At 40.4% G+C, this 26,193-nt stretch overlaps 1 protein-coding gene across 2 annotated transcripts in view; it reads left to right on the plus strand.

Annotated features, from left to right (window-relative positions):
* Positions 1-26,193, plus strand: part of LOC125882065 (cadherin-18) — a 134,273-nt gene that overhangs the window by 21,283 nt on the left and 86,797 nt on the right. For both annotated transcript variants that reach the window (XM_049565702.1, XM_049565703.1), the window contains exon 2: positions 6,658-7,219. In XM_049565702.1, the coding sequence (XP_049421659.1) occupies positions 6,989-7,219 (231 nt within the window). In that variant the 5' untranslated portion in view covers positions 6,658-6,988. The remainder of the gene's footprint in view (positions 1-6,657; positions 7,220-26,193) is intronic.

The following is a 26,193-nucleotide window of genomic DNA, read 5'->3' on the forward strand; positions in this document are numbered from 1 at the left end:
CTTTAAATTGCATTGATGATGAATACTTGATGAATACTGAAAAACAATGATTCTAAAATGTTTTTTAGGGCTGTCAAGCGATTAAAAAAATAATCTAATTCATTGCATGCTCTGTGATTGTTTAATTTAATTCAATCATATACATCAACTTTTGCTGTGAAAGTAGTAAATTCAGTTCAAATTAATTTTGGCAGATGTTTCGAAGTAAAGTTGCTGGATTTTGAACACAGTTGTCCACCTGTCCTCTACCACGAAACTGATCTGCAGTCCATTGCAATCCATTTTGTGAGGGAGTTAGTCGGTCACAGGTAGCCTTAGTTTGCATCTGAATGCCTGGTCGAGAGTGGCTTGACAAGGCTGACTGCTAGCGCTAGCATAAGAGGCTGTGCTAACTCGGACCACCCGGAATTGTACTGAATGTTTTTGGTGATATTTCAGGTTTGAAGTTCTCCGAGTATGGTGCTCCTATCAACTGTTCCATCTTGTTTTGTTTTGTTTTTTTTTTAAAAAAATGCAAACGTTTCACTCACGGGCTAAGCAGCATCGTCTCGTCTGCCTCCATCATGTGACAAAGCCACTATGGCCTTCAGTGATGCACTGGGTCAAAGAGCATCACGGAACATTATTAATCAGTGTTCGTTTTTTTAACAGATCATATTGTCTTTGATTAATTAATTGAAATTAATGCATTATTCTGACAGCCCTAGTTTTTTTTCTGTCTTTCAATATTTTCCAATAATCTCTCTCTGTTTTCCTGCCGCTCAAAAGTGATTGGTCAATACTACTTGGACTACAAATACAAACCAGGATGTTTCCAGTACCAAAATCTTGTCCTGTTGCTCACAGATTCTGCAAATATATGCAGATCTGTTCACTGACATTATCCTGTCTGCCAAGCCCATTGGTTCCCTTTGAAAACAGGTGAAAAATATACAGTGTTTTGCAAGTTACTGAAATTATTAATTAGTTACTGCTCTCAAAAGTAATTGAATTCCTCACCAATGCACTGCATGTAAAAGTGATTAGTTACTAGGGAAAATAAGTTTTGTGTTACGTTAAAGTATTTGCTTCAATTTTCTTATTAAGACACAAATAACTATAATTCTAGTGTTGCTGTGGCACAGCGTGGGACAAGACAACTGTCAAGTTTTAGCTGTGATTGTACCCATCATCACTATGATGAAAAGCAAGTAGTGGAACACAAAATACAATATTGTGGTAGATCTATTTATTGCCTCGACAAGCCCTCATGTCAAGGCAGGTTATTTTTTAAGACTCCTGGCAGAGTAAAGTGAAATAATGACTGTTTCTCAGACTTTTGACAGTAATTTCTTATCATGTTAGGCTTTATGGAAAAAAGTGATGTTATTTAGAAAAAAAGCCCTTAAAATTCCAGACATAGACTGATGAATGATATCCATATTTCCAGGAAAGCAAGCTCAAACTGCCTGAAATGTTGGTCATTGTGTGCAGAGGCAGTCTAATGCCGATTGATTGATTGATTCACACCAGTTCTTGTGCTGATATGAAGTTGGGTGACTACTGTTTAGTCGGTCAACCGGTGGATCCTGCGGCATTTTGAGTAGCATTAATGCTGCGTTCAAATGGAATTGTGCTTGCTATGTTCACAGAGAGAGTCTGTATGAACGCTGCGCTTGTTGAAGTATTCAAAACCTTGTAAGTGGAAATTTAAACATGATTTCACGAGTTCTATTTGAGCACAGCATATAGTGCAATAGTCCACCTTCCACATTTTCTTTCCCTGCCTCTGTCTGTCTCTCTGAAACACACAAACACAAAACAGATAGGCTGAGTGCCGCTCACCTGTCCATGTATGACCACGGTTGAAGTTGATGTTGAATTTCAGTCTTTGTTATAGTGTTATTTATTCGAAAAATGAATTAGTTACATGTCTAAAAGAAGTGGAATTAAGTAACCCTTGACTTTAACAGAGTATTCCCAACACTAATATATAGTTTCAGTTTTAAAAGAGGTCATTTTTAAACACCTAGGCACTGTATTTTTTTTAGCAACCGTTGGTCAAACAGTAGGAAATAGTGCATTTGTTCGGGGCTGTTTTCAGCAGCAGATGAAGACACATTCGGTGCTTTAGTGAGTGTTTTCACAACAGAATGGGGTTTATGTTGGAAAGGAAACTACAGGCCTGTGTGGTAATGCTGTGGCATGTCATCCAGTGCAAGGATGTGGCCCATTAACAAAGCCAAATCAAAACAGAATTGCATGTGCGTGTAAACATAGCCACGTCTGCATGCATCCTGCCAAAATCTTTGTGGCTGCCGCTGTGCATAACCCATCCTGTTAAACGCTGCACATATATATAAACATGCCATGGGCAGAAGGCTGCACAAAACAATATCATCATCATAAAAAGGGGAGAAATTATTTCCATTGACAGAGCCAGATGCTGTTGATTTCATGGCTCCCTGAAATGTTTTCTTTTGCTTCGAATCGGCATGATAATCAGTCAATTAAAAGACTGATTGAAGAGAGCCCCAGGAGGTGAAAGTGAAACCAGTGGGAAAGATATTTTCATTCTGACACAGAGTCTGACTCATTGAGGTACCACAATTTTCTCACTGGTGCTTCGACTACGTAGGTTGCAGAGTGAAGTTATTGAATCACAATGAACCAAGAGGAGTAACCTTAAAATCTCTGGGAAAAGCTTTCCGAAAGAACTCCATCAGTATTCTTTGCAGGGCTTGATATCATTTTGGAAGAGAGCAGCGGCAGAAGGATTTGGGCGTAGCTCTACCTATGCAGATGAGAATCTTTTCCCAGATTACACGTGTTTAGTGTGTGGCTGAGTATTTATCCTCTGCTGCTTTAATCCAAGTCAATGTGGAACACACTCTGCCTTCCCTTTCACTGCCTGGGCTGGCGGTAGGTATTACCCGTTAGACCCACTGCACTTAGTCAACATCACCAACAACTATAGTTGAGCTGCGTAATTTGCATGTCGAGATGTTTGAAACATGGGGATTAGTCAGGGGTTCTAAGCAAATCTTAATCCATATATGTGTAGAAAATATTTATGTTTATGAAAAAATAATAATTCAGTGATTATCCTTCAAAGTATGTGACAGTTGTAAGTTGCATTAATGTCTCGTTTTCGCGTTTCTCTCTTATGTTGTCACATGCATTGTGAGAGATAGAGAGCAGCCGCCTTTGAAGTCTGTCAGCTCCTATATCCTATTAAATATCAAATACATGTGTTTGTCCTCCCGATAATCCCCACAAAGCTGCTATTCAGCTGGAGCACTTTGAGTGTTGGACCAACTCTCCTGCTTTAAGTCAGTTTTTGAGACTTTGGTGCATCTTGTCATTAGTATTACTCATGGGAGAGTGCCCTTACTTCTCTTTGCATTTTTTGTTTGTTTGTGTTGACTCACATTTCTCTGTAATCAACTTAAAGTTTACTTGTTAATGCAGGTAGTTGGCTTTCAGTTTCAAGAGGTGGCATTTTCCTATTTTTGTAACAACTTGGTATGACTGCTGCGTGTCCAAGAAGCATATTAGCATTTTAATTCTCTGCCTAAACCTGATTGGGCCTGGGATGTAATTTCACAGAATTTCAGTAGAATTTTGTTTTGTTTGTTTGTTTTTTATGGAAATCTTATATTCGGTCATATCATGAATAATGCATGGGCTGTGCCAACACAACCCATCCTGGCTTCTGCTTCTTATTAATGAGGAGAAATGTTTTACAGTCTCTGTTTAATATATATGGCATTAGACTGTTTTGGGGCTGTGCTGCACATTCAGCAGGAATAGGCACATGTATGTTGCCACACTGAAAAAAATTCAGTTGAATTTAGCATGTAAGAAATGTTTTAATATTAAAAATAATATTTCAACTTTGAAAATTCTGTTAATTTTTTTATTTATTTATTTATTTAAATCAGGCTCGGGCATTAAACTGCTGGACAGAAACTACGTGGGTTCATGTAGGGTCAGGCCTGATTTTTTTGGGGCCTGATCCCAGCTCAAAAGCAAATTGGTGACATTTCAACATCAAAAGTCAAAGTGTTTCACATCAGCCTCAGCTGACACAAGCTGTTTATTTGTAAGCTAACATTATGCATTCTTCACCACGCTGATTTGCAGATGCAACATCCTGAGTGAATATGAACTGCCGTGATCTGTCAGTTGGCATTATTACTGGCCCCATTATAGAACTGTCTCATGTTGCCTTCTTCTGTGCTGGTGAAATGTCAGTCAAAAGCTGAAATATTGTCCCAATTTGAAGTCGGTATTTAGACAAAAACAATTCGAATCCTTTGTGTTCTTCACTCACCTCTTTTATTGTGGATGTTTGGGGAGCTTTGTGTGAACACGGAATAGCCGAGTGGCCATGGTAGAGCATTGGGGCCAGACTTGTAATCTTTAAAAATTTATTTTTAACTGTTAGTGTGTGAAAAACATTGTGGGTAGTATAGTGTAAATGAACTGTAGTAAACTTCCTTCCATTTTACCAGCACCCAGATTTTCCTGCTCATCTCGTAGATTTTTCGCTGGCTATAGAGCCGTTGATCAAACTATTGATAGTAATTTGGCATTTCTGAATGCCCACCACCGCAGACACAAAGAATACAAAAGTGTCTCTTTCTCCATCTCAAACTCAGACCAAACTCTCATCAAACAGTAAAACCAGGCAGTGCTAATCAAATGTAAACTAATATTGTGTTACTGCATTGCCTTTTTCCATCTAAAATTTTTTTAGATATATATTTTAGTGCACTGTTAAGCTGTAATACGAGAATTTGTAAACAGGAAGTGGGCACCATACTGTTTCCTGTATTGTAAAAATGGAAGCAAAAAATTAAAGATTCTGTTACTGCTTTGGCTTTTTCTCACCTGAAATGTTTCCAAAAACATTTTTTAGCTCACCGTTTTACACTCAAGAGCTTCTGTACCAGCAGGTTGCCATATTGTTTCCTGCGTCAAAACCACCAACTTGCATTATGTTACCCACCAGTGGGAGCGCTTATCGGTCCAGAGCAGTGCAGTGCATTCTGGTGGTTGTAGGTTTTCTAGCTCTTGAGCAATAGCAAATGCCAGTCCTTTTTCTCTCTTTTCTTTGGGCATGTAGCACCAATTTCAAAAGTATCTGCATCTTTCTACTACATAGACAGCCCAGTTTTATAAAGAGACCATCTTTCCAGCAGTGAAATACATCCGTAAGCCTCAAGATTTGACATACTATATGAGGTGGATTTATCAAAAGAATACTTGAAAAATTTCCTCCAACATTTTATTTACCTGGGCAAGCCTTTGGCAGTGTTATCTCCATAGAGTAAATATAATATAATTCCTTTTGGAGGATATACTTAAGTCTCAATGTCAAAATATAATATTTGTTGCTAGCTCAAGATAAATTTTAGGTTTGATTTTTTATTAAGCTATTGACATTGGACAGTACTGCTGTCTTGGGGTACATTTGGTGTCCCATATGGACAGAAGTTGCCACACTTTGATTAAAAAAAAGACAAATAGCAAAACAAACGACAGTTCAGTGCTTATCAAATTTAGTTTTATTTCAGGGATGCTTTGCAGTGATCATGTAATGAAAGAAGAATACTTTTGTCACATCTGCAAACTGACCATCCACCTGTTCTCTTGGTGCAAGCTCCAACTCAGCGTACTCAATCTGAGAAAGAATTCACATTGAACAGCACTGTATAACCTAAATAAGATTGTAAAATCATTTAGTTGTGACATCACAGTGGAGGGCATCTCAGAGCAGCAAGGTCAAATGATAGAATTTCCCCTCATCCATAAAAAAAATAAAAAGGGGTTGCAGTGAGGACCATTTTCATGCCTCAGTAGCACTTAAATAATATATCTCACTTTTAAATCCACCCCAAGACTGGAGGGTTCTCCATAATACCTCCACCGTAAAACCACAGGGTTACACATGAAGGTGTAAGACACATTCTTGCAAAAGACTAGCAGAGCTTCACTTGAATGCTCAGTAACATTCAACAAAGCTTGCAGTTATTTTTTACTACTTCAATGCCATCTTCAATATGTAGTTTTGATTAAAAAAAACAGTTTCCCTCTGTCTTTTCCATTCCACTGCCTTTTAAAAAATCCCCCTCTGCCTTACGTCTGAGTGGCTTGATGTCTGTCCTTATCATGGTAAATGTATTTCTTCCCGTCACACTTATTAGTCACCGTGCTGAGGCACACTATAAGCCTCACAGTGTGCCCCGGTCGTGTTAAAACATCCAAATCAAACCTTTTTCGGATATTTTTTAATAAAGCCAACTCATCCTTTGAGTCACAGGGCCGGCGCTGCTCTGCTCTGATACATGACTCTGACCTCACAGGGCCGTATCAGTCACCACGCAGCGCTCTGACCTTATAGGCACAGGCAACCTTTTAATAGCACTGTGACTCCTCAAGTCTAAACTTGTTTGTGTCATCTGCATAATGGCAAAAAATGGCTGGAATACTAAAACTAGATTTCCTTGTTGCCTGTTTCTACTCGACCAGTTTGAAGTGCATGTCCTCGTCTGTAAGGATTTATGAGTCGCAATTTAATTGAAGGGAATTAGTGGACATTTAGCTTCTAATATCCATCAAATTAATCTCCAACTCTGTGTTTCTCTTTCCCCTCCTCTTTCTCTCTCCCAGGAAATCCAGAATGGCTTCCGGGATTAACCTCTGCTCTTGGTAGAACTACCCAGAAGTTCACGACAGTGCACAGCATCTCATAGCCTGGGAAATTCCATAATGTAAATGTATCTTGCTCTTTTTTTTTTTCATTAAACCTTCGGCTTTGGGCCATGAACCTTAGAGGATCTACCAGGACCGCTATCTCCTTAGTTTGGATTTAGATTCCTCTTTTGCTGGGACTACTGCACGGGCCTGCAGCGGTGGCTGGTTGTGGCAGCTGCGGCGGCGGTGGCAGGAGGACCTTACCAGCTTGGAACACGGGGATAACTTTACAAAAGCACGCGCCACCATGAGGATATCCACCACCTCCTGTCTCTGTCCCTTTCTGGTCTGCCTCTGTTTCATCCAGAGGTGCTACGGGGCGAGCCACCACGTCCCCGCCAAAGTGCCCTCCAAGAACCAGACCAAACTGGCCAACGGGGAGACGGAGGTGCACCACAGGCCTAAGCGTGGCTGGATCTGGAATCAGTTCTTTGTTTTAGAAGAACACATGGGACCAGAAGCACAGTACGTGGGAAAGGTAGGATGTTTTATTGAACTGACTGCAACTGTAAAAAAAGAAATCTTTTGATCCCAGGGAACTTGCTTTTGAACAGCTTACTTGGCATTTTTCTCTCTCCTCTTGTTTATTGAGAAATGGGTTACAGCAGGAGCAAGCTGTTCTATTGAGGTAGATTGCCACGTCAGCATTGTACACGTGCTTTTTTTATCTTCTGATGTGGAAATTCAGGGCTCATTTATGAAGGTGTGTGGCTTTTTCTCTGTCGTTACCATGTCTGACCGAATTCCTCTCATGATAATGTCCAAAAAATGTTTTATTCTCTGTAATTAAGGAGTGCCTCTCAGCATGTCTGCCACTCGGGGAAGCCAGCTATGCAAGAGTGGATTAAGTTTGAAAGTGAGAATAGCCCTCTACATCAAGCTATCTTTGAAGTAAAATATCAGATTTGGTCTCTCTGTGGGAAATGAACCCAGATTTGATCTCTTGGTGGGAAATGAACCACCGCAGCAAGAAATTGGACAGTCGTGCATTGGGGACATGGTAAACCAGTGTGGCTCGAAGTTTTTTTCTGAATGTAATTTCAGAGTGACTGATGTCCCTTATAGTGGAAAGATTGGAGTGGGCATTCTTTATGCTTGTGCATAGGGTGCAGTGTAGCCTGGTTGTTGGTGGTGACTTTTCTGTTAGCTCCACAATAAGCCACAGGGAGCTGGTTAAGTCCTCTGCTTGCAGATTGCCTGCCCTTATCTCCTGAAATGTTAAAATGTGTTTCTCCGCTGCAGTGATCATTATTCTAGGCACTCAGGCACAGACTAATCCCCTCAACTGCACTCCGAGAGAAAGAGAATGAGAAAGGCACAACGCTCCTCTGACTGCACATATGTCTGTATTTCAACAACGGTGCCATTTGAAGGGAAAATGAAAGAAAAGAGAGATGACATGCTCGGAAAAAAGGGGTAAAAGGGGAAAAAAAACAACAACAGTAAATATCACTTTCCACCTCAAATATCTGTTTATTGAATAAACCTGGGGTTTTAATCACAAATGTCCTTTGGAAGCCGACAACGAAAGAAAGAAAGGTTATTTATTGGTGAAACATGTTTTTGCTAATATTATTTGACGCATGAATGAACCATAAAATCCCACTGTGCCAACAAAAACAATCCCTCAGTATTTATGAGGCATTGTGTCCAGAGTATTACACAATACCAAAGATATTTGCAGCATATTCAAAGCGTCAGTTCGTCGTTGCGCTAACTGCACAAAGACGTGCTTACTCATTTACACATTGAATTCGTCCACTGCTTTGAAGTTCATGATTGTTTGCTTTGCTGGCTGCTTGGCTGATGTGCTAGTTCTGCTGCTACCTTAAGGGTGTTGTTGCTCTGTGCATGAGTGTGTGAGAGTGTGTGTGTTTGTGTGTGTGTGTGTGGCGGGTGCCGCTGATGAAAGCAGAATAAACATAAACAGCTAATCCTGGATGATAATAAAGCACTGAGAAGACACATAAACATTATTAAGGAATCAATTTGACATGCATGTTTAAAGAGATGAGGTCTCCAGATGGTTAGCACAAAAAAACATTTAATTATGTGGGTTGGGACTGGTGTGCAGTGTCCTAATGTGGCCAGGAGACAGAATGACCCTTAATTAGACAGAGACAGGAGAGGAGGAGGATAAAGAGGAGGAGGAGGATGAATGTACTCAGCACGTACTGCGCTGCATTGTTTTCTTTTTTTTCTTCCTCCCGTTGCTTGATTAAAAACTCTGGACATTAGCGAGCAGCAAATGAGCAGTTCCACTACAGGGAATTGCCAACACAGTCTTTGTCGATAATTGCTTTCATCAAAAAATGTTAAGTTTTGAAACAGACGTTTCACGATAAGATGCTTGGAATACTGCACACAGAAATGGAATTCTAATTACTGCGAGGTCAACATAAAAAGCAGATGTGTGATAAGAAATCTGCAAGGTCAATCATAACACAAGTATGCCATAATGTAAGACTTGGCCTTAGCTGTTGGAAACGCTATGTGTACTTTTTACTACCCTCACGTAAAGGACAGCATAGAGTGACTTCTGGGAATAAGTGAAGCGGCCAGTCTGTCAAGAACATTTTTAATCCTCCTGAGGTATCCCATAATCCCCAGTGACACCTTTCTGGGGGGCTGATGCATTTGGGAAATGACAGCTTTGTGCATGAGTGAGACGCAAATGCTTGGTAGGGGACAAGGCTTGTCCAGATACGAGACAGGAGACAAGCCACTCTCCCAATGGGAGGTGTGAATGTCTTCATGTCAATCAGCTCAGCATGGTGCTTTGAAGTAGTCGGGCAGGTTACAGAGTGGATGGTAATTTTTAGAAAACGATGCAAATCCCCAAACCCTGAATGAATATGAACTGCAGCGAACTGTCAGCTGCAACTTGGTCGGGGGACGTGGTGCAGCTGTTGGATATAAAGAATAGTCAGGAATCCTTGAATTGAACTGTCATTGGGTGTCTGGCCGCTGCTAAAATATACAGTAAATAACACGAGATATGACAGATTCGGTGCTTCAGCCTGGACCAGGAGGAATACCCCCCTGTCTTATCATGTGTTCATTTGCAGAGCAAAGTAGCAACCTCTAAGAAAAGGTGCTTAAATGTTTTATTCATACATCTAAAAATGGATTGTGCTGTGACAGAATCAGGCAACTGTCTTGTTGTATATACAGTAATAGCTCAACAGTGGAAAAGGAAAAAAAAAAAAAAAAAAAAAAAGTGAAGCGAGGTCTTTACATAAAATTGCTTTTCACCCACTCTTTGCAATGCAGGAAACAAGTTCATGCAGATTGGAATGTTTTCAGTGTTAAACCAGTGAAGTGTTACATGAAATAACAAGGAATATTTCACAGCAGATGTGACATTATTACTCTGCATTGTTGGAAAGAGAAACATCCTAATGGCAGAAATAATATTTATCAGCCTCTGAGAAAATTGTATGACACTGAGCATGCACATATGAATGCAGAATTAGGTCTATGTTTGTATATGTAGTAGGGCTATAACAAAGGATTTTCTATACTTGAGTACCCTTTTATTACTGTTATGAATATATTTTCTTTATAATACAGTATAAACATGTTAAAAAATACCGAATAAAGCCTCTATCTGTATTTCATAGCTCAGATTGCTCAAGGAAAAACTGGGAATTATCTCTTTTAAGCTGCAAACGGCTGCAGCTTTGTTTGATGAATGAATTAAAGCAGCATTTTTTTGGCCAATTTTGGACACCTGAAGGAGCTTAAAACTAAGATTATAAATCAAGAGTTTCATTATGATTCTAAATTATATTGATATTTTGGACAAAGATATGATATTTGCTGATACTTTGATTTGATTTAATTTAGGAGCCTGCAATAGATATGAGACAGTTATTAGTAAATATCCTCTCCTCATTATCTTTTTCTTGACTGCTTACCTTTGTCTGCCTGGTGCTAGCACTGTTGGAATATTTAGAAAGGAGGTGTGCTTTGACAGACATGGTGACAGTAAAGGCATATCTTAAAGATGACAATATGTATCGATGGTTTCACCTTGCATCAATAGTATTGGATCACTGATAATTTAACTGATATATCAGTCCAGATTTATGTGTATATTGTTAAACATATCATTAGCATAAACATAGCATTACCATTTTATTAGCTTATGAATTTGATATGGTGAATGTGTAAGCTAATAGTTAAATATTTATATATCAAATAATAGAAAAAAAGCCCACTTGACAGATATAGGTCTAATATTCATCCTCATTTTAGCTCTGCTTTGGTCTCCAACGACTCCTGAGTGACTCATCAGCTGCTACATGCTCCTCTATGCTCAGCAGCTAGTTAGTAATTTGTCCGTCTGGTATTTGGTGCTGGGCAGGGAGTGTGCAGGGGGTTTATCAAAGCCTTTATGCTAAATACAGCCCCTGCTGCATCATGAAACGAGGTTGATGCACCCAAACTGAATTAGGGCTGTAGTCAACTAAAGAAAATCTTGGTCGACTAAAATCACACATAATCTTCAACTAATTGATTAGTCGTGGAAAAAAAAAAATCTGCACGTCATTTTTACTTGTGCGGTGGTGTGTCTGTGTCAGTCTGCAGTTACACCTCCAAAACACTAGTTGGCGGTGGAGGACTGTGTTAAGTGCTGTAAAGTTTAGTTCACATAAGACTTTATTTATGTAGTTGATTCAAAACACACATTAAATATGTCTTAATAGAGATATTGTCAAAGACAAGTAAGCAAATTAGCTTCACTATAAATCACAGCATTCACAGACAAACACTTGTCTTTATCTGGACACATTTCCCCCACCAATACAACATGCTAATGTTATTAGCACAAGTCTATGGCATTTTACATTGCATAAATTAGCCTAGCGTCTAGCGATCTTCCCTCTTCTCATATAAAACCAGGGACAACAGCAACACTTAACAAAGGTGACGGCACATAGTTTGGCTCCATTACAACTCACAAGATTCACCGACAAAACAACTGTCCTGTACTAAACACGTTTTCCAAACAAATACAACATGCTATCGTTAGCGCCAGCCGGGTCCATGTCATTGGTCGTACTTCTGCCTTGATGGTGCGCCACGACCGGCTCTGGGTCAGCTGGGAAAGGCTTGAGGCGAAGCAGGCTCACGGCTTATGTGTTTGTCACTTTCTTTTTCATTTTAACCCACACCATGATCTTTTCCTGACCCTAACCAAGTGGTTTTTGTGCCTAAACCTAACCAGACCTTAACCACAGGGCATCATGATGATTTCGGAACGGACTTCGGAACAATGGGTTTAATATGGTCGGAACAATGGGATGTCGGACCAATAGGCTGTCAGACCAATGGGCAGTTCCTGCACCAGCCTACGGCATTTTACATGGTGTACATTAGCCTAGCGACAAGGGGAGATTTCCTCTGCTCATGAAGCCAGGATAAATCCCGGAGTATAAATCCCTAAAGGATAAATCACACACAAGACTTAAAATGCTATTTTAGTGGAGGCTTTACTGTCTTCACAATTTATTGTTTCTTATCTGTGAAATACAAGTCAATACAAGCTTCGTTTCCACTGAGGGAAATGGTGTCAGTATACAGAAACAGACAGGAGGTCTGCGTCACCACGACGCTGAACCTTAGGGTGGGTGAGTTCAACTTTCTGTCAACAACGGGGGTGTTTTGAAAACACCCCATTTTCACAGGTAACTTAGCTTGTCCCCCCCACCGCAGGAAATAATGGATTAATCCTGGAAAGCTGTTGATGTAGCACTTTGCTCCTTATGAAAGTAACACAGCGATTATTTAACTAACGAGACCTTGGTCGGACAAGAGCATGGTGACCAAATAATCGACTAGTTGACCAGGAGACTACAGTCTTAAACTGAACTAAGCAGTTAAGTTGAAGGCTTTCAAACCAAAATAAAAAATGTAAAAGACCCCAAAAAGTTGTGTAGAGCCTTGTAGCGAAGGAAACTGCAGAGTGGAGTGATGAGTCTTTGTCACAATCAGTGTGGATCTTGGCTTCTGTCACCTAACAGGGACCTTGCTTTAAAATCCATTAAGCCTTGTCACGACTGATGCTTGGCAAGTCCGGTCTATTTTTATGACACTCCCCTTTCAATAGGAATGAGTGATAGCCGGCTCCATCGCTGGACTAAACCCAGAAGTGCCAATTTAAATTACTTGATTATTATTCCGACTGTTTGCCTGTCGCTGAAGGAAGCAAGTCAATGGGTCATAAACCCTGATTAAAAACATAACCCGTTACTATGCTCTCCGTTTAGCAATAGCGTCACCTGCGGCTCTGGAGGTCATGACTCTAATTCAGAGGAAGCTCAGAATGTTGATTGCAGCATGCAAAGTATCTTGCATTGCAAGGGCTTGGGAATTGTCCATATGAACGTGTAGTGTTATATCCGAAATGGACCTTATTAGACTTTCAATGCAAGAAGCTGGCCTTGACATTTTTGTATTTTCTGAAACAGGGTTGTAGATTTTTGTTTTAATAGCTACAGTGTTTGTGGTTGAATTCAGCCTACTGAGGGGGCAGACATGTATTTAATACACCAGCATGTACATTCAGTAAATGTTGTGTGTTCACATGTGGCAAAGAGATATTCATTGATTTTTTCTCATTTGTGATCTGCAGACTTTGTTTTGAAAGGCTCATCGTTATCTGGTCAGGGATAGAAATGTATCCATAGCACCATGTCCTTGATAATTTTGCCAAACAAAAGAGCTTCCATTGATTCTTCAGCTGCAGAAAGTAACACCTGAATCTTATGTCTGGTGTCTGTGCAGGCATGCATAATATCCTAAGTGCATTCCCTTGTCCTCTGGCTGAAATGCTCAAACATATTAGCACCATTTAGACACTTGAGACTAAAGCCATTTGCCCTCACTCACTGCCAGAGCAAGGCAGAAACTTCATGTTTTCTAAAGCTGATCTGCTGACGGTTTCATTTCTGTCTCATTCAAATATCAAATTTTAGCAGCAGTTAGAGGCAAAGCCATTAAATGAGTGTCAGAGTTGCTTCCGGGACTCTAATAATCTCATTACTGTACATCAAGAAGTCAACCATCCTGCTGGGAAGACAACGATTCATTCTGTTTCTCCCCGCAGATGTCAAAATAGAGGACGACTATTAGGGCGGATCTCGGTGATGTGCATCAAAGGCACGTCTCCAGCACGCCCCTCATCACTGTCTCTTGATGTATGGTCATTAGGCGGGTGCTCCATCATCAGGGTTTACTGTGACTGTTACAAATCAATCGAAGAGAAGGGGGGCGCTGAGGGGAGTTGATTGGGTGGGAGCGTGGTCAAAATGTGGTGATAATCAGACAATCAAGCACGCCCACACAAAAAGTGATTAAGTCCTCTTGAGTGAAGTATAAGAGCTGAGATTTAATCAAAAACTAACCCACCCCCCTTCACTAATTGCAAATATGAAGCCAAGGCACTGATCATCAGCTAGGGCACGCAGCCTGCTCATTTCTCCTTCTCTCCACTCCCCCCTGCCCGGCTCCTCTCACCATGCACACTGTTGATAGAATAAATGCCCCCCCACCCTGACTCCCACCTTCAACTCCCATTTCTGCGTCAGCAAGGCCTGCTTTCAACATCAAAGGGATGCAGTTATAATTAATCTTTCTAAACCAACATGAAGTAAATGTTTCTGCTGTTTGTCCAGTGCCAGACTTATTACAAGAGTTGTGAAATCACAACAAAGAACACACAGACAAACAAAGATGTTGAGCTTGCAGTCATGCATACACAGCAATTTGTAGCCTTGGTGCGTCTATACAAATGCGCTGTGCCCCGGTGCAGCCCATAGGCCCTTTTAGCTGTGTCATAAAGTTGATGTCTCACTGAAAGTTTAACTCGCTGGAAAATCGATTTCAAATCAGCATGGGATCAATCATCTGAAATGTAGTCTCCGTGGTTGTATTTTGACATATTTTATGCTTTGTGCCTGGTATAAAATTTAATCCTGGATATCATCTAATTGTCACATCCAGAGTTTTATGTCATACTTATTCCTGTTCTGCCTGCACCAGAGGGCCATTCTTCTTGTTCACCTCCTTGTTCTCATTCTATACAGTTCATAATGAGTGGTCATAACAGCCATAAAGCAACATCCTTTTAAACAAGCAGTGAGCAAACAATGCTAGCTAGGCACATACATTATGTGGATCTGTGCACTGAATACGACAGAGCCATTACAAATGGCATTCACCCATAATGCAATCCATCCAGGCCCATACATTATCAGGATCTGTACAAAGAAAAGGACAAAGCTGGTGCAGAAGAGAAAAGAAGTGGAAGCACAAAATAGATGAAGGTCAAGTTGTGTAGCTACTCGTAATGTATCAGGATGGCACTCAATAGAGCGTATCCTCCGCTGGTGCTCCGCTGTAATTGTGAAGATTGTGTTAGCTGCCATGTAGCCTTTACCCAAAAAGTTGCTATTTTCCATGCTCCATTAAACTTTGCTAACATAAGAAGATTAAGTAGTTTTCTACCTGAAATGGGGCATGAGTTATGTCTGTTTGAATTGCAGCCACTTCTAAGCATTTTGGCTGATTATTGCAGCACCATGTGGCCAGTCAGTTCTATATTTGTTCAGCAGAATATTGGCAGGAATAGAATAATTGGCATAATCTTCATGTCTAAACCAAGACTGGATTCTGTGATCGTGCATGTTTTTCAGTTGGCCTAAAAATGGAGCATTTGACTCTTCTTTTATCTGCTATGGGTTTATTGGTGGTTCCACCTCATTTCAGAGAGTTCTATGCTTTTGGCTGGCCACAGCTGTAAGTTTTGTGCTGATCCACTGATAAATTTTTGTTTATAGTTGTTGGCTTGTTGCATATAGTTGATAGCAAGGTAATCTCTATAAAGAGATATCTGCATCAGCATGCAGGATCTGTGGGCAACAAAACAAAATTGTGGCATTGATAGCATTCTGGTTTCCTTTTGTTGTCTGTTTGTAGTCCAAGTGGTTTTGACCAATCACATTTGAACAGCAGGTAAACAGTCTATGTGGAGCAGTAAAACAAATTGGTCTAAAGGCGATCTCTGAACTCATTGGCTATCGCCTGATGATGATTTAGCTCTATATTAGCTCATTTTTAACTGAATTCATATGCAAATACCCGTTTATCAAGATTAGCCAAAATGACCTGCACATGGAGGAGGATGTCTTGACCCAAAAATCTGCTGGATCCACCAAAATATTGGCTGTTGCCCACAAAGGCTTATTGTTGTCAGAACGATAGCTGATGGGTTCTGAGATTGGTAGCAAGGTACTATAGATTTGCTGGTGGACTAAACAGCTTCTGGGTAATGCTTGACAGCATTAGGACACCGAAAATCCTGTAGCAAAGATTTGCTGGTTCCAGCTTATCACATATGAGGCTTTAATGCTTTTCTTTATCATCTTACTATACAATGATGAAAACTCTGTCTGTGGGTCAGTGGGTGTGTCTGTCTGTGTGTCTGTTCCACGTTTTTTCTCCTCACTGACTTGGTCAATCCATGTGAAATTTGGCACAGTGGTAGAGGGTCATGGGAGGATGCATATGAAGCAATATTACATCAGTTGGCCAAAGGGGGGCGCTATAGCAACCGATTGAAATTGCAAACTTTGGATGCCTCTCCTCATGAGGAACAAATTTGCCTCAAGAACCCATAACTTCCGGTTATATAGATTTTCCATCATTTTGAATTTTTTTAAAAACACTTAAAATCGATCTCTTCCTAGGAAGTTTGACCGATCTGCATGAAACTCGGTGAACATAATCTAGGGACCAATATCTAAAGTTCCCTCTTGGCAAAAGTTAGAAAACTTACTAAAACTGAGCTTCTATAAGGCAATGAATATTGCGGAGGGCATGGCTCATCACATAAAGGTGTATAACATCTCAAGCGTTTCACCGATCACCACGCAACTTTGTAGGCATATGACCACACATAATCTGAGGGGACCCCTCCATTATTGACCCCATCAAACAAAATGGGGGCGCTAGAGAGCTAATTTCTTATCTAGGCCTAACTGCCATATCAATTTTTACTAAACTTGGTAGATATGTAGGACAGGACGCCTCAAGGTGACTGGAGAAATTTAACTCTAATTGGCAACTGGGTGGCGCTATAACAACAGAAAAATGCTTAAAAATGGCTAAAATGTGACCGATCGCTGTGGCTCCCCCTGTCGCCGAATGTTTGGGGTTTTTTTCTAATTTTTGGTATGACTAAGTCATGGTATGGTATGCTGTACATAATCACAGAAACTGTCAGTCTGTCATTCTGTCTGTCCCACGTTTTTCTACTCACTGACGTGGTCAATCTATGTGAGACTGCACATAGGCATTGAGGATTGGCATAGGTAGAAGGAGACAAAGCTACCAATGGGTATGGACAAGTGTATGATAATAAACTGAATATCTTGAAGTTTGGGACTTTTGGTTGGATAATATGAGCAATATGAATTCTTTACCATGGGCACTGGGAAATTGCAATGGCCATTTTTTATTGTTTTCTAGGGCTGACATGAATGCCTCAAAGCTTCAATAGCAAGAAGCCAAAGAAGTCAAGTGTCTGGAATAGTTTCAAAATTGACCAAGATGACCCCCAAAAAGTCCAGTGCAAGATGTGCCAGAGGAAACTGGCATCACAAATCTACTTGGCAAATCAACTGAAAACTTTAAGCTCAGCTCAGCCATTCTCAGCCATCTTGCAAAGTATGTTTAAAAAAAAGTCCAACTTACTGTATGTTCTTGTCTGTAAATGATCCACCACATGTCGAAGCTTTGATTAAGCTTGGATATTTCTCCCTGACACTTTGATGCCCTAAAAGTGATATTTGGGACAGACCTTCTATTTTCTGGTATTTTATAGGGAAAAATATAAAATGATTAATCAAGGAAGTAATAATAATAAGTTATTACTTGCAGCCCTGGATAAAATGTGATAGAACATTCATTTGATTGGGTTTAAAATGTGATGAAACATGGTGAAGAAATGCTGCTACAGATACAATGTCATCACAATATTACATTTTTTAATAGGGACAGATGATAAGCAAAATACATTAACTTACAGACACTGTGAAAGTATTCTCATTGCAGTATTTTTCAATGAATAAATAATCTGTATTTTACACAAATAAAATGAGAGTGGCTAAAACAACTGGCGCCATCTAACCAGATGCTCAGCCAACCCAGTCCTTTATCTGGCTAATAGTAATGATTTCAGACAAACCATTGTCTCACACATTTCAATGAAGATTTTGGAATAATATCAACTTAAAATTAATTTAAATAATATATGTAAATCTGGTTATGAATTCATAGCTCTGTGTCCTTATTAAGTCACTTTAAAGTTGACATAGTAAGAAAGATATGAAGTGGGCTGGTTAGCATAATAATGTACACTGTCTGGAAGCTTTTAACATTTTTGAATTTTTATGAGGTAAAATGAGGTTGATGCTCAGTCTATATGAGAAACCTTATTAATTGCGCAGCATTTCGGTAATTGTGTTGGTCATACAGGTGCTACTTTCAGCTCTTCTTTATATTCATCAGGGCAGTTCTCACTCATTTGTGACGTTTCATTTTACATCAACTCTTGACAGATTGAGTGAGTGACTGATTAACGTCTCATAATCGTAGGGTACAACTCTAGTTTGCTGGTTGGAGGAATGCTTTCTTCCTCGTGTCTTGTCTCCTCATAACTGACTGAGACACCTGACATGTGGTACGACAGAGCCAAAAGTAGAGTGTTTGACTGTGAGCGCCAATTAGCTTGTGAACACAAACAGTTTAAGACTGCTCTCGACAATAAGTTTACACAGCCCAAACACTGAAAACACGTAGCATGTTGACAAAAGAAAGTGAAATTACAATTTCTCGCGGGTTGCTCCTCTGGGCATATGATGAAATCATAAGTGAGGTTCTCCTTGAGATTGGAGTGTTTTCACCAGCGACTTTAGAGTCCCAGACTCTGTTGATCTCTTTAAACTCCTCAGAAATGCATTGCCAGCTGCCAGCCGCTAGCCACATGCCAGTCATCTATTCCACTAGTCTTTAATAAAGTCGCCCATAGAGACAGAGAGATAAATGCAATCCCTTGTTTTGATGCCCTGTGGTGGGAAAGGATTCTTCTAAGTCTTTGTGGGGAGATGACAAAACACCAAGTGTGTAGAGGTCATTATTTCACCTTTCTCATGATGGCCTGGACTTCACTGGTCAGCGTGTATCAAAGATCTCCATATATTTACATTTATTATACATTGCGTGACCTGGACATTACTGCCATTTCCTTCGCCCCTATCTTTTAGACTGACATACATAGAGATGATGTATGTTAAGCTCATATCAGGCTCGCTCTGCGGTGTAGCTAAATTGACACTAATTACATTAAGGCAAGTTGTCATGAAATTTTCTGTGTGATCAAATTTAATGAAGTATGAATAAAATATCCCAAAGATGAAGTCGAAACGCAGTAGCAGCACCCACTGCAGAGAAATGAAGCCCTGTGTTTGAAATCATGTGGCAGGAATTTGCCCCAAGCTTGGTTTTCTACAATCGGCTTTGACTAAGAAGGGAAATATGTGAAATACTAACTGTCCCCTAAACAGCAGTGAGGGAGGTCTCTGTCCAGAGAAATTTGGACGCTCCAACAGTCTCTTTTTAGCCTCATCTCCTCTCTTTGGTATCATCCAGCAGTCACAGATGGTTAGTAAACATGAGAAAGTTGTGCAGTTTACTTACAGCCAAGAGGTATGTCAGTGTAAGATCTATCGATATTGGTTGTTGTTTGTCTTTTTTTCTGGTCCTTTGGGCTGCAGTTTACTGAAACCATTTAAATTTACTTGACTGTTCCAAAGCAAGTTAAATTGCTTTAGTTGTTGCTTTTTCCTGCTTGATCAACATAATAATAATCCTTTTTTTTAGTTTTTGTCTGACCAAATACTCCAAATATCAATAAATTATAACAGGGTGTATGTTTGATTTGAAGTGGAGATAGACACTTTTTTTTTTTTTTTTTTGCTTTAACTTATCATTATGAAGTAAATGCTGTTGCAGTGTGTACTGGCTATTGATTAATGACACCATCAGCTTTTAGACTGGATTCATGGCACAAGGGAAGTGTGTTTTCCCAGTAGCTCTACCCATTTGCCAAAGAATATCAATGTAAGTTCTTTCCAGTTACTGTCGTCAGTAGTGGAAATAGCAGGCTGCGGAACAACCAACTGTGGTAGTTGCTAGGCTCTGAGGAAAATGGAAGGATAATGTGGCGAGGTGGTGGTGATGTCAAGGGCACTGACAAGTGTAATCAAAAGGAGCTGACAACGCCACCGCAGGAATTTCACCCAAGAACTCATATTACTTCAGACAAATAACTCAGAAGGCACTCTGCTCGGTTGTCTGTGAGACAGAAGATGTGGTTTCATTCAACTTTCATTCTTTATTTACAATTTAGAAAAATGGGTAATCACAAAAAAACAATACTAGTGAAAGGGGCCAACCAAAGAAATAAATTGATTGAAACTGAGGCTTGGGCGTCGGTAGCGTAGTGGATAGTGCCGGTGCCCCATGTACAGAGGCATTGCCTCGCTGCAGCGGCTGCGGGTTTGAATCCTGCTCACGGCCCTTTGCTGCATGTCAGTCCCCACTCTCTCTCTGTCTCCCTATTTCACCTTCTGTCCTGCCAATAAAGGCAAAGAGACAATAAAAATAATCTTAAAAAAAAAAAGAAACTGAGGCTTACCAGTGGAGCGGTGGGTCAGTAAGGGCGGACAGCCCAAATAAGAGTCACCCCACGTCACACATGCACACACATCCCCTCACACGTGCATGATCAAGCTGGGGGGTTGGACAGATGAGCACAGCACACATGAAGCAGGTACCATCACTGGAAGACACCAGCCCCACCACTCTAGACTCATTGCTTCTGCAAAGGGACAAGGAAGGGACACAATTAGTAGGGCTTTATTCACATAAACAAAACACCAGTGGCAATGGCCTTCTGCTGGAATTCAAAAACACTGATTATGAGCAGCACCAGAAAAAAGGCCTCCTGCCAGTGTTGTTACAGAACCAAAAAAAACAAAGAAAGAAAGAAAAGAAACAAATAAAACCAACAATTACAAATACATAATCTACAGTTCAGAAACGAAATAAGGAACAAAAAGGAACAAAACAGATCACCCAAAACAATGATTGCATGAAATAAACACTTGGTTGTAAATTTGTCCAAAAAAGCAACTGAACCACAATTAATTGCTTGAAATTAACATTCAGGTTATGGTAAATTAGGCGAAATGAGAAAATACACTGTAGTAATAAACAATAGGACAATTATTTGTATTAAAAAAAAGAAGCAATCAGAAATTTGCAAATTAGGCACAATAACCAAAATAACTGATATTCCTTTTCAAATAACATGAACTAAGTAAATTGAAATTAAGTCACTGAAGTGACAACTATATGAACTAGATCACCCATGTGGGGTTTTCAGGCCCATGAATCAAACATAGGGACACCATGGATGAAAGAAAGTTTGAACCCCACTCACAATACACAGTCAGGCCGTTAAAACAACCCAGGATAAAAAAGGCAATTATGTAAGTACACGACAATTCATAGAAAGACTAGGAATAGTGCACGCCAACTATCGGCAAAGCCAGCTGTAAGTGGAGCCAGCTGTAAGTAAAGCAAGCATGCGGTAAACAAGCAAGCTTTAGGTGAAGCAAAGCGGCAGTAAGCAGTAAGCAAAGCAGAGGTTAGCAAAACAGCTGCTTTCTTGCAGGCACAGCTGATAACCAACTGCGGCCCACAGTTCCAGTCATACACAATAAATGTTCAGTTTAAAACAAGAATATTAACAGGAGAAAGATTAGACTAGCGCCACAGTAGGCTACATACCTATCATGTGTTTGTTCTTTAAGGAAGAAGAGGAGGGAACCTATGGTACTCCTTCAGCTAGCAGCCATTACCTAATGCAAAGTACTCATTTAGTGACTACATGCTACATACTAAAGATATGGCGCAAGGAACAGGTGGACCTACTGACAGGGATCCACGACAGAGCCACTCCTGAAGGAGGGCTGGGAGACAGCCAGGACAATCCACAAAGCCATAAGTCACCAATGTCAGTCACAGGATAAAACAAAAGATAAAGATAACCATGTAAAAACCACTCTTATACCTGCAACAATTGCAGAGTTTGGCAATCAGTAAGTGACTCTCTTTCAGAGAGAGTGTTTGGACAACGACTACTTGTCTACCATGTCTTGGACACAATAAGGATGCAACAGTTATTGTTCTTTGCTGTGATGCTACCCTCTGTGTCTTGTAGGAAAAGATCATACTTTTGCAAGAAGGTTGGTCAGAAGGGGTAGTTCATGGGGTCTAGCCTTTAGCCTAGCTCGTATCCCTGCTTGCTTCCCCTGCTTCTGCTGCCACCGGTGTCTTACTTTCGGGGGTAGCAGTAGGGCTGGGTGGTATACCAGTTTGTACCAAAAACCGGTATTTATTTTCGTTATGATATGAATTTTTCATATACCGCAATACCGGTGAATAGCCCAAACAAAATCTGGAACGTGCGCGGCGGGAAAGTGTTTCAGCAGGGACCCATTTCACCACTGCACACCACAGGCATGCTTGAGCGGGTGAGAGTTGAGAGAGTGAGAGTCCTGAAAGCAAAGCAACTGTACACGATGACCCAGAAGTACTCATACCAAAAAGAGCAGTGTTTCCCCTATATGCAACTAGCAGCGGCGCACCGCCGTTTACAATTCTCCTCTGCCCTCTGCAACACATCAGCATGTCAAGTTGGCCGAACCTGAGCAAAATACTGTGAAATACTATGAAACCGATATGATTTTTTCTTAAAACTGTGATATGAAAATTTTGTCATACCGCCCAGCCCTAGGTAGCAGCACAAAATGATCTCAATGGTCTCACAATTGTCCATTGGTATCTGCTTGCAAGTAAATGCAAGGTGATTACCTGTAGTGCTGATTCATAGACGATCGTGGTGGTTGTGGGCTACGTAGGCCTCAAGGCTACAGTGCAAAACTAGCAACAGTAAAAATGACACAAACAGTGAGAAAGAGGAGCTGCTGCATCCATATGTATCACCATATTGTCTTAATAAAGAATCAGTCTAGTTGTCTTTGCAACTGAGGCGGCAACAAGAATACCACTTTGAAAGAACCCTAACCCTAACTCTTTGAAGAAATGGTTTTTCTTTGATATAAAAATATGCAAGGATGACCACAGTTTTTGCAGGATCCTTTTCTTGGGGACAGCCCTCCATTCCAAAACTCCGCCGTTCTGAACCACCCCCGCTACGAAACCCCCTCACTCCGAAACTGATTTTCAAGTCCATATCGAGTTTCCTGCATCAAACACTGCCGCCCGCTCTCCGGCTGCACTTGCACAATTCTGGAATCCGTTGTACTACAAAAGCTTGAAATGAACGTTCAACACATTGTTTTTTTATTGAAAATATGTCACTGTCTTCATTTATTATGTATGAAAAGGAGACGCTTGTCAAGTCTTTTTACGCACGCTGTCCGTGGTGCTAAAATAAATTACGACAACAGTCGTAACATCCCCACTCCCGGCCGCACTCGCACAACACGTATCCCCGGGGGGATACGTATTGTCCTCCCCCTCTGGTCAGACAGACTAGTGATAATCTGGCTTCTGGTTGGAGTAAATATATTAAATGCATTTATAAAACGGAAAGGTGAAATCAGTCAATCTGATTGTTTCTTAACTGTGATATAATGAGCATATACCCACGGCTACAATTTTAAAGCCTTATCACAGCATATCACCAGCTAGAAGCAACGATGTAGGCCTATCCATGACAACAGTAAGCCGAGTGGAGCTGTAGTTGCAGGGGGAGGCTGGTTGGAGCGGATCTGATTGAGTGTGCGACTGATTGGAGGCACCTGTTGACGAACTGCAGGCGTTGTCCCCAATATTCGGAATAGCGGGGCTTTTAGAAAAAATGGGAAACCCCGCCATTACGAAGAATGGAAGTCTATTTTCGGAAAGGTGGGGTGTAACCCCTTTTCTTAAACTGCTTGTGGCCCCAACAAGCTACGTGGCCTGTATGTAGCCTGACAGATGATACCCGGGGCAAAAAAGTCCCTGTTGACCACAGCTTATAAATCTTTTTGCTTTGAGTGTATGGTAATACAATAATTTGGACACACAGATATAAATGTTAGTTTGCTGTTCATAGCTAAGCAGAATGCTCAACATTATGTCCATACTTTTGAAGGTGACAAGGTAATTTAACTAGAAAATGTATGCTTAACTAGAATTGGTATTTTTTTCTGAGAATATCTCGGCAGTTATGGATCCTGGATCTTCTGATCTACACTAGATTCTTGAAAGAATCGTTTTGTTGATTATAAAGGTCAGACTATGTATCATTCATACAGTATGTAGAACACATCTAAATTGAATGTTGAGAATACTCGTATTGTTTCAATTTCAGCTGGCCTGACACTGCTGTACTTTTAGCCAGTGATGCTTGTGTAATGGCCTGCAACCTGTTGACACTTTTATCAGCCATAGATTTTGGAAGGCAGTAGTCGCCATATGCATCATTGGTTCGCACTTTGCCAAGCATGATTTATTGGCTCCTGCAAAGGAAGTCAATGGCTAAATTAGCACTCTGACTGGAGGCGAAATTACATTTATGAGCTGGAGTTGTAGAGTGCTGCTGGACAGAAGTGGCTATATCCTTGTAGTAGTTATGGAAGCAGTCTGTATTAAGGAATAACTCTTGTTCTCTGCATTTAAATGATTTTATATGTAGGATCTGATTATCAAACCCGAGCCAGCACTGGAATTAACTATTGTATTTCCAAATGTCTTTCACAACATTAAAAATTCAAAGAGCGCAGAAATGGGCCAAACCGTGTTAACAAAGTAATTATTTCTGTCTACACTGCCATGGATGTGTAAACATGGCGTGATTTCTTGCCTTGGAGGCTGTGTTTCATATTAGTACAATCTAGCAACTGATTAACTACCTGATTCAACAGGATCTTTGACTCCTCATCTAATTATAGGCTTGATATTTACCACCGGAAGGACAGACGACTCTCATCAACAGTCAGGCCTGCAATCAACAGCGGCTTTCTAATTACTAATTTATTCACTAGTCCAGGTTTTGATTAGATGTGGCCTGAGGACCTTTGCCGTTCAACTTGTTTAATTAGTTGTCCCTGTTAAAGGTTGTGCATTTATACTAGTAGAACTGTTTTTTTGATATAAATTTGTACCCCCTGTAGTTGTACTTTTTGTTAAGCGATTGGAATATACACCCAGGGAGGCCAGAACTGAGCCTCAGGGTCTGCAAGGTAACAGAGTTAATTCACTGAGTTTCCTACTGCACATGAACTCTACGGGTAATCAGGCTGTCCAGTCATGTCATGTCTCCCAGCAGGGATGTCCGATGGAGGTCCGGTGCAGGATTAGTTGTGCTGAAATAGTAATGAATCATGTAACAAACGGACAATCAATCCACAAATCAGTCTGTGATGGGTGCAAAGTTTAATGCTCTAAATACAACGGAACAGTGTGATGATTGTTTCTAAATTTGGGATCCTGTGAAAGTAGATGGTCTCATCTTCGGCTCTGTCCTTGAAGCTGTAGCTAATTTAGGGAGTGCATCAGTCAAATGTGTTTACAACAAATCATTGCAGTTTATTCGGCCAGTTATTTTTTGCAAGCTTTGAAGCTTTGAAGGGGGGGACATTATGTACAATATCAGTTAGATGTAGGGCAGGGTGGTATGGCATGTCTCCATCATACTACATATAATTTTGTGTATCTCTTGCTATCACTATATCACAATACGAATTAGGTCAGTGTTTGAGTGAGCTTAGATATTTCTTTAACCTTAAAATTCAATAGTAGTATATTTAAATAAGACTAAAATAACATAATTCTCAATTCTTTTAAGTCTAAAGCCTAAACTATGAAATGTTTACAGCCAGGAAGCTTCTTCATTGTTCAGTTATGTGTTCATTTGTTCAAATTATTCAGGTTTGTTGCTGCTTTGTCATGCATTCTGGGGGATGGGCCTAACTGCTGGTGTTGGCACTGGCACTCTTTTCTCTACTTTATTGGATGGTGATGCTTCAGGTAATAAACCTAGTTTGTGGTACTTCCTGTCTTTGTAATGTTTTTGGCTTAATAACGCCTTTGTGTGCTTCATGTCGGATTTCAAGCTTTGTTTTGGAGGGTTTCATCCACTTCAGCACCAAATGGGGCTTGAAGTTGCCAAAGTATCACCAAATCACTGATGTCTTCTGCCTTGTTTATCCACAACAGCTCCATTTTGTTATATTTATGTATTTATTTTTGTGATTATTGAGCTGTCCTTCTCTGTGCTGGCTGGAAAAAGTTCCCTCAGTGAGAGAA

The sequence above is a fragment of the Epinephelus fuscoguttatus genome, linkage group LG21 (assembly GCF_011397635.1).
Source record: "Epinephelus fuscoguttatus linkage group LG21, E.fuscoguttatus.final_Chr_v1".
NCBI lineage: Eukaryota > Metazoa > Chordata > Actinopteri > Perciformes > Serranidae > Epinephelus > Epinephelus fuscoguttatus.